This window comes from Rhinoderma darwinii, chromosome 13 (genome assembly GCF_050947455.1).
Source record: "Rhinoderma darwinii isolate aRhiDar2 chromosome 13, aRhiDar2.hap1, whole genome shotgun sequence".
NCBI classification, from domain to species: domain Eukaryota; kingdom Metazoa; phylum Chordata; class Amphibia; order Anura; family Rhinodermatidae; genus Rhinoderma; species Rhinoderma darwinii.
The window spans coordinates 59,580,200-59,589,559 of NC_134699.1; the positions used below are offsets into that span (position 1 = coordinate 59,580,200).

The following is a 9,360-nucleotide window of genomic DNA, read 5'->3' on the forward strand; positions in this document are numbered from 1 at the left end:
CCTCAAAGACTAAACTAAAAAAGAAGCTTGTTTTTAGGGAGGCAGCGGTATTTGCAATGGGGGATAAGAATTGGAATTTTCTTGCGTACCTTGGCACCTGACTGATGTTCAGTTCACCATATTGGAGGCCGCATTGTCTGCTTCGGAAGTGGTGGAAGCTGTAGTGTCTCTACCTACTGGGAAGACTCCTTTGGTGCGGCATTGTGTGCTGGCCAAGTGTTCAGCAGCGTCAAACACAATGTAGCGACACTCTCTTTCCTGGTGATCAGCACCACCAAGCGCATATTGAAGCTCTGCTCTCTCTCCCCCTGTGTTCAGCAGCGCCAAGCACACAACAGCGCTGGCCACTAGGAGAGGGAAGTGTCAGCAATCCATGCCCCACGTGACAGCCGTCACAGGCAGCTGACAACTGCTTCATATGGAGCGTTATGTGGATCCTATAAAGACCTTGCAAATATATTGTTTTGCTATAAACCCCCCCAAGATTCCCCTGTATTTCAACCGCCCGGAGAATAGCTTGAGCTAAACTGAAAGGTGGATCCTTCTCTTTCACCTAGGACCCCCTATATGGCTTAATCCGCACTTTTCACACCTATATATGCACTGCTGGGCATCTCATGGTATAAACTACCTCAAGCATATCTTTTCCAACCCGTAAGGCTTCCCATTTTTAGAAACTCCAGGAATCTAACAATATTCCTGATCCCGGTGTTTTCCGATATTTACAACTCTGGCATGCAATGCGCTCAGAGTTTGGATCTCTACAAGTATCCCTAGTTAGCTCTAGTTTGGAGGATTTACACTGCACCTCAGATTTAACGACACCCCTTACATCATTATATACTCTGAAAGCGCAGTGTAAATGGACAGTCGATATCCCTGAGCTTACGGCTGAGGATTGGTAGGATGTGGCAGTCTATTTTCTGCCCTCAGTAATAAGCGCTAAGGACACCAGGGATCCAGTGAAAATTCTTACATAGAGTTAAAAACATTTGGAATTAAAGGAGTTGTCAGGGCATTTTATATTGATGGTCTATCCTTAGGATAGGTCATCAATATCTGATATGTGGGGGTACAACGCCCAGCACCCCCACCCATCAGCTTTTCACAGTTTACAAGCACAGCACAATACAGTTCGGTAGCGGCCGTGCCTGGAATTGCAGTTCCGGTCCCATTCAAGTGAATGGGACTGAGCTGCAATCCCAGGCACGGCCACTACGGAAGGGTACGGCGCTGTGCCTGGTGAACACTGAAGAGGCCATGGCGACAAACCCTGCGGCTCCTTAATTCAGCTGATCGGTGGGGTTGCCTGGAATCAGACCCCCACCGATCTGATATTGATGACCTATCCTAAGGAAAGGCCGTTAATATAAAATGCCTGGAGGACCCCTCTAATAACGGTGATGTATATTTCCGTTATCAAAATGTGCACGGCACCTTCCTGCATGCTGTGTGGTCCTGTGATAGAGTAGCGCCCTTTTGGTCCTCTATTCTTTTGTTCCTGAACCTGACTCACTTTGACTTCCCCAGGGTTTTGTCTCTCCAGGGTAGAGGGTACTCTATTACCTATAAAACACTTTTTTTTTTTTTCGCTTCCTCTTGTATTGTGATCGTAAAGTTAAAATAATGGCTTGGAAGTCTATGGATACCCCTATCCTGGTTTAATGGCTTAAAGGGGTTGTCCAGGCACAGGACGGTTTTTCAAACGGATGACCTATCCACAGGATAGGTCATCCGTATATGATCCGTGGGGATCTGACACCTGAACCGGGTACCGGATGTCCGCGCTTGAAGCAGATGTCTCCGGTCCCGCTGTATAGTGGTCATGCTGAAGTACTGCAACTCTGCTCCCATTCAAGTAAATAAGAGCACAGTTGCAGTTCTGCTGCACGGCTGCTATACAGTGTATGGAGTGATCTGCTACCGACCACAGCATAACATCCGGTGCCTCTAGGCAGCCAAAACAGCTGATCAGTGCAGGTTCCGGGTGTCGGACCCCCACTGATCATATACAGATGACCTATCCTGTCGTTAGGTCATCAGTCTGATAAACTGCCCTGTGCCCGGACAACACCTTTTAAGCTAGTTAATACATGTGTCACTTATTATAAAATTCTGTATACAAATATTTGAGCAGCTATGGTCCGATGGTTACGTTTTCCCGTCTACCACACAAGACGATGACGTAGCAGGGTTACTTAACCCTGAGGACTTCTCAATCCTCTTTGGGGGGCCCGGGAAGAGAGGTACATACCTATATATGTACGCGTTCTCCTGAATCCTGGGTTGGTTGTGCATTATATATACGTCCACAGCTTTCACAAAGTACTGATAAAAATATTATTTATTTGCCATTTGTATATGAGTTCAGCCATACGCTGCTTGAACTGATGGTTTTTTTTCAGCTGTTGACTGTGGGACTTTATGTTTTTGTTGGTAATTTTAAGATGCAAAATAAAACCTTAAAAAATAAATAAAATTGTTCTGGTCCTTAAGGGGTTAAAGAATACAGAAATCTGATCTCCGACGTCATGTGGGGCTGCAACCAGAGGTCACACTAGAAAGTTTCTAAGAGTAAAAGTACTAGTCCCAGCATTTTTAAGGAGTATTTTTAGAAAGGTGTAGTACGTAATTTGCGGTAAATCGTGATACGTGACGTTAAAAACTCGCTATTTATGCACTGAAACAATATTAGAACTTTTTTAAGAATACAAGTTTAAGTCTTTATAAACCTATTCTATATGATACACTAAACATAAGCAGTAGACCATGCGAACGGTCAACACAATACCAGTTAAAAAAAACAACACACAACCGGATCAGCGGGACTTGTCAAAGAAGGCGTGCGCCGCCCGAGACATCGATTTAAGTGATGTGGGGGAGGGGGAGGGCATTGTAACGATACCGTTTGACTCGGTCATGCAATTTGCAGCAAGTGCCACTAAGGCCCTGTTGACACTGAGTTTTTTGCCGCGGAAACCACGGCAAAAACCGCAGCAAAAACCTGTTTGAACAGACAGCTGCGCTGGTAGGATCAACCGTTGGTTTTTCGGTTATCCAAAATTAAGGACCATTTGCTGACGTGATGTATGTTTGTATTTGCTTCTACAGGAGCAGCAGCATTTGTATGAGCGATCGACTGAAGTGACCCCTGCTACCTTCCAGCATTCGAGCCGATATGTAAAGCTTTGGGTAAAACTAGTGACTCCTCTGATAAAGAATTTTTTCTGAAGTTCTGGTGAGTGAGGTCGACTGAGAATCATTTTTTGACATTTTATTTTTGTGATTCATTTTAATTGGATTAGTCTGACCTTTTTGAGTTCGGATCTTTGCATTTGGCAGACCGTTTATTTCAGCAGTTGGTCCTTTTAATATATTTTGTATAATATTACGCACTTTTTTCAATATCTCTACTTGCAGTCAGTGAATGGAAACATCTGTCTTTGCATCCAGAAGCTGAGTCTTTACAAACTTACAGCTGAGGTTTTGTAACTACTGTATCCAGTTTATACAAGCCTCCGTGAGCCAAGGCCCCATGCACACGGCCATAATTTTAATCCTCAATTATGGACCGTAATTGCGGATCAAAGTATGGACCCATTCATTTGTATTGCCCAAGGTCACCTTCCCGTATGTTTTATAGAAATGACCCGCAAAAAATGACAGATTTTTTTATTTTACAGACCGTGTTCCCATACTTTATAATGGGAGCACGGCCCGCAAATGCGGGTGACTGCCTGCGGCCGACTGTGCCTGTAATCACCGGCTGTGATTGTAATCACCGGCTGTGATTATGGGCACGGCCGTGTACAGGGGGGCTAAGCAATCTTTACTACAGACTGATACATTGTAACAAAACAAACGGCTTTAATTGTAGCTAGCCCTTAGCTATGGGAAGTGTTCGGTCTGTTCTGATTTGTAGCCTCGATGTTAACAAGAATGTTTCCATTTACTGACAGCAAGCAGACATCTTGTAAATGTTGATGGATTAAAGCACAACGTATATTAGAAAGTTATGGAACTTTTTATTATACTATGATTCAGATTTATTTACAGAAAACCCTTCTGAAGCTGGAGGAGCTCTTGTTATCTCTAGTTCAGGGCATGAGGGGGCGCTACATGACATAGGGATTCAAAGAACACTAAAGAAAGAGAACCCTGTGTCATGCTCCGCCCCCTTTATGAACCTTCACTATGCGTAATATACTATATCCGTTTTGCCTGCAGTGTTCCTTTTAAGATGTCACTTTTTTTAACATCTTTTTTTTTATTCGGAGGTCCTAATCCACAGAACAGGAGTTCCCCTGTCATGAAGCGGTGTCCCTGTCATAGTCTACGCGGCCATGATGCAACTGTAGGACGTGGACAACTTTTCTACGCCGGTTTTCTGGCCTAGGAAAGTCACAAACCGCTCAAAAGTTTTGAGCTGTTTCCACCACTTTTATAATAAGTGGTCGTGACTTATTGGAATGGGTGGAACCATCCACCGCCCGACACGTTCACTATAATTTACTATATTGAATTTGTGCTATTTTGTCTGGCAAAAACAGACACCATGACAAAAACCCATTCGATTTCAAAGGGTTCCGTCAGGCGCCGTTGGTCTCCGTCATGCGACTGATCCGGCAGCTCTGGGTTTTCATTGTTCTGCTTCTATGACTGAGAATATAGATGTGAACAGAGCCTTACAGGTTTCTGGATATCCCTGATGTAACTGTCTGAAAAAGATGGAGGACATTGAGAGGGGTGGAGGTTGTTAAGACTACTTCAGTTTTAATACAAACAAGCTGGAGTAAGATGCGCCTCTTAATAAATTTGACGTACAGATGTAGCCATCTTTATCTTGGCTTTTAACGCATTCAATACACGGTGGCTGGATCCTTCAGTTTGGCTTTTTCAATGACTTTTGTTGCGTTAGATCACGCTGCAGCGAGTTATCAGTCAAGATAAAGATGGCTACATCCGTATCTTCGACTGTCCGTGTGCCACTGCGACGGGCCTATACTGTAGCCACCAACGCAGATGTGAACAGAGCCTTATCTGCATGTAGTTGACGTGCCTGCGTACTGCAGATGTTTTTGTGGAAGTGGTGATGGTGTTTGTGTTGATGTGGTCACCTGGACAGCAGGACTATATTACTACACTCGTAACCCCCGTCACAGAGAATCATTTCACAATCCACTACCCAGAACAGGAAGGACTGAAACACATGGCAAGGTCTGGTGTCCTTGCTTTTTTGGGTGGCATGACTCATTTGACTTTTGCAATGGAGACCAGCAGCGGTCGGGTATTTCATTAATCTTCAGTAGATTTCTTTGTCTTCCCTCTTAACAGAAGTAAGATTTTTTTATTTTTTTTATTCATCAGAAACTCAAGCACTTCGGTCACACTTCTTTTTAATGTAATCGGCTCTGCTGCATAAATTCACATGAAGTAAGACATTTGCGATTGCACTGAAGGGGTGGATTCTAGAAACACCCTCACAGTTTCGCATGAGTGAATTTATGCAAATTCCACGTTGGTCGCTTCACTTTTCCTTACTGCGGGGCTCTCACAGGCCGCGTTTCACATCGTTCTGCATCACCCCCCAGCTGTAGATTAAATATACAGCGGGTTTCCCTCAATGTGCATTACAGGAAAACAACTGTTTTGAGCCTGGGTGGGCCGCCAGTGTTTAGATCCAGGGTAGCATTAGTTACAGCATGTTCTTCTATTACCGTATGACATTCATTCTTTCCGTCTTGTAATTACAGGGGATGGTGAGTGCCAAAGAGGATGACCTGGAGCAGCATTTAAAGTTAATATATGTCTGCGAATCGTTCTCTGCTAAAAATACTATCCAGGCATTGTGGGAAATCTGGCTGCTAGTCTATAGGGCCACCAATGCAGCTTCCACAGAGTTGGAAACACCAGAATGGTTTTCCTTGGAAAGCGTAGCGAGTAGAGTACGGACTCAAGACTTTCTATGGAGTCCGTACACCGCTCGCTTGGCTTCCCGAGGAAAGCCGATCAGAAGCGAAGCGGCACAGCGCTCACCCGAGCGCTTCTGCAGCTTTGTTTTAGTGATCGGTGGGGGTCTCCGTTTCTCGGACCTAGTTCTTAGTTACCCTTTAAGTTTGGGCAATCTCAGTGATAATAAACATAGTCCTTCACCATTTCTGGATGTATGTAAATAAAGGGATTGTATAAGTTCTGTTTCTTTCTAATAGACTTTGTTTCAGTTCCTCACTGGTTTCATGAGCTCTGCTGGCTGTCAGTGAATGGAATCATTCCTGTTTACGTCCAGAGGCTGAAAACCTCATACATTTCACAGCTGAGCGTTTATTACAATTGTATCCAATGTAGAGAATCCAATGTGATCTAATCAGTGATAAATTTTATCTACGCTGATACATTGTAACAATCGAGATTCGTGCTGCTGATGTATTTGGCTCACGGAGGGATTCTGCCGTGAGTAGGATTAAAACTTTTTTTTTGTTATTGCTTACATTTTTTTATGTAATAGAAAATGTATACATAAGGCTGTATTCACACTGCCGAACGTCTCATTTTAATTATTTTTTTTTTAACTGTATAAGGATTAATGATGTCAACTCCACTATTCAATACAGAGGCGTCCAGTATAAAAAAAACAAAGAAAAACGTAAGCGCAGTATAATGAGACCCTACGGGCAACGTATGGACTGACACAGATAGCAGAGGGTCCCCATGCAAGATCAGTATATGGACCCTTAGTTCATCGTAGAGACCCCCTTTCATAGAGAATCCCCCTATGTCTCTCCACTAGTAATGATGAGCTACAAAATTCATTAGCTCAGTCCCTCACATGTAATATAATACACAGTAGGAAGCAGCTTTTAGGGTGACCGTGAGCCCCCTATGTTCTGCGCCACTGGGCAGCTGCTCAGGTTGCACTTACGGTATGTCCGCCCCAGGCCTATGCAGTGGCATACATCAGAGCCATCTGTCGGGGGTACCGTATATGTCCGGAAATACTCCGATTTATATATACCTCCGATGGTAGCCTCAAGCACAGTGTGAATAAAGTCTTAGTGGTGTGTGGAATTACTGTAAATGAAATACAGACATTGATAGCCCTGTGGCTTGTAGCGTGCTGCTCCCAGGATTCCTATAATGGTATGTTTATGAGGTAATTGCTGTTTATGTCTTCTCTTTATTATCAGGTGCAGTAAATGGTATTTTCTTCTTACTGGAATGGGACGCTTGACGCCTTGTTTCCAGGTCACAGGTCACAGGTATAAGTGGACGGTTTGCACTGATGACCTTGCTCTGGATATGGACGTCTTCGCAATCTCCGAAGGATCCACCGAGATGCCTTCTAGTGAGGACATTTTTTGCTCAAGTTTTCCATAGTTTCTATGCGGCTTCTTCTGCCTCCTGGCCGGCTCTTGAGGTATCTTATTAAAGTGTCTTCCAGCTATTTAACAGGACTTGTATATAAATCAAAGTATTGTTCATGAATGGAAATAAAACCGTAACGCAAGAGTTTTGTGTTTTGAAGTTATTCACGTCATTGACTGGCAGACTGCCATGAAGTTGGCATTAATCTTGGTGTGAATAACTTCCACCCAGAAACCCTGGAGATTGCAGACTCCTCTTATGTAAGTATCACCTTGGATACAACTTTGTATGTGGGATCCTTACATCGACTATGTACACATTCTTCAGTCATCAATACAGCACCGACCCGTTTACCAATCACTGTGCCAACGCATCTACATGTGACACGAGTCAGGATATGTCATGATAATGAGGGCAAACAGGAAGCGACAGGCTGATAGTAGATGCAACAGAAAATCAATGCAATTCTTAGAATTTGGTGTCTGCCCGAATTCCCCCCCCCCCCTCATAAATTTGATTCAATGCTTTAACCCACTGTTGACCAACTGGTGCATTCATGGGCCGATAGTGTCCGTATCCTTGGTTAGCGTGCATTCTGTATAAATATATAGTCCATGAGTATATATTTAAAATACATACTTTTTAAAGCAGACCTATCATTATAATTGTTCTGCACGAGTCAGTAGTACATAAGAGTGTGAGTAAAAAAATAAATTAGCGGACAGTGAACTCTTCCTCACCCTATAGCAGACTAGTCCGCCCCCCCCCTTCCCTGCATATATTCAGAAACCTCCTCAGACACCAAAAATCCATCTAGAGTAAAACTGTAAATAGTAACTAGAGAGAAGGAAGTTCTAGTGAACCGCATGCTATGAGGAGGGGGAGGGGAGACATCTGGTTGGCTCAGAGCATTATGCACAGCACTATGGGATGTTTCACACATTGGCACTATGTGCAAACTGCAATCCCCGTCTCTGATTTTTCCCTCTCTCGAGCAAGGCCTATATAATGTCCTCTACACGTTGTCTACATAGTGGAAATGCAAACCTTCTAGGCACTTATGAGTGTCTTCGTGGGTTTAATAGAGGCGCTTATTATCTATTGGCCCCCTGATCAGCTCTGCCCTATTAGTGTGCCTTGTATGTGCCCTAATTACCATTCTAGTAAGAGATACAGATAAGCTGAGGGTAAGAAAGCCAGGACTGTGACAGGCAGGGGCTTCTGGCGGAGCTACATGTGGATTATACAGTTTATGGCTTGTAGGGGCAGGTTCATGAATGTGAGTCCTATATAGGGCTGGGCAATTAATTGAAAAAAAACAAAAAACACAAATTGATCACAATTAATCGACGTCCTCTTAAGAATTTCGGTTTTATCAACTATTATTCCCGGTTTAAACTATCTGCATCTTCAGGACGCAGATTGAGTTGCATCCAATGGTAGAGCAGAGACCTTATGTCCCACTGCTCTAACATTCACTATATATCCCCGGGCGCGAGTCAGTGACGTCATCGCGCCTAATATATTACTACATTTATCAGGCGTTCTTGGGGCTCTGTGGGGGCATTATACATCGTGGGGGCATTATACTGGATGGCAGTTATGGGAGACACTATATGGGGGGCTTTATACTGTGTGGAGGGCAGCTATAGGGGCATTATACTGTGGAGGGCAGCTATAGGGCATTGATGTGTGGGGGCAGTGTCAGGGGGTATATTATATACAGTAGTATACAGCAGGCTCGGGATAAATATTAATTCAATGGCGTGGCATGCAAAAATGGACGTGGCCTAAATAATCATTCATTAATCATAATCGAGGTTACATGTTCAATCAATCGTGATTTTGATTTAGGTCATAATTGCCTAGCAGGAAAAATACTCTTATGCCTAGGACTGGGCCTGACGGGGCGGTGCATGACACAGGGATTCTCTCTGGTGTTATTTGAATCCCTTTTGTCATGCCCCGCCCATACCAACAATGTATCCGTTGTCTGGA

The 9,360-nt window shown here is 43.8% G+C and overlaps 1 protein-coding gene across 7 annotated transcripts in view; it reads left to right on the top strand.

Annotated features, from left to right (window-relative positions):
• PGS1 (phosphatidylglycerophosphate synthase 1) overlaps positions 1-7,506 on the top strand; it is a 67,621-nt gene extending 60,115 nt beyond the window's left edge. For 6 of the 7 annotated variants that reach the window (XM_075845704.1, XM_075845706.1, XM_075845710.1 and 3 more), the window contains 2 exons: positions 3,112-3,238; positions 5,754-7,506. In XM_075845704.1, coding sequence (XP_075701819.1) covers positions 3,112-3,231 — 120 coding nt within the window. In that variant the 3' untranslated portion in view covers positions 3,232-3,238; positions 5,754-7,506. The remainder of the gene's footprint in view (positions 1-3,111; positions 3,239-5,753) is intronic. The other variant, XM_075845705.1, reaches the window with a different exon arrangement.
• Positions 7,507-9,360: the final 1,854 nt, after the last annotated feature.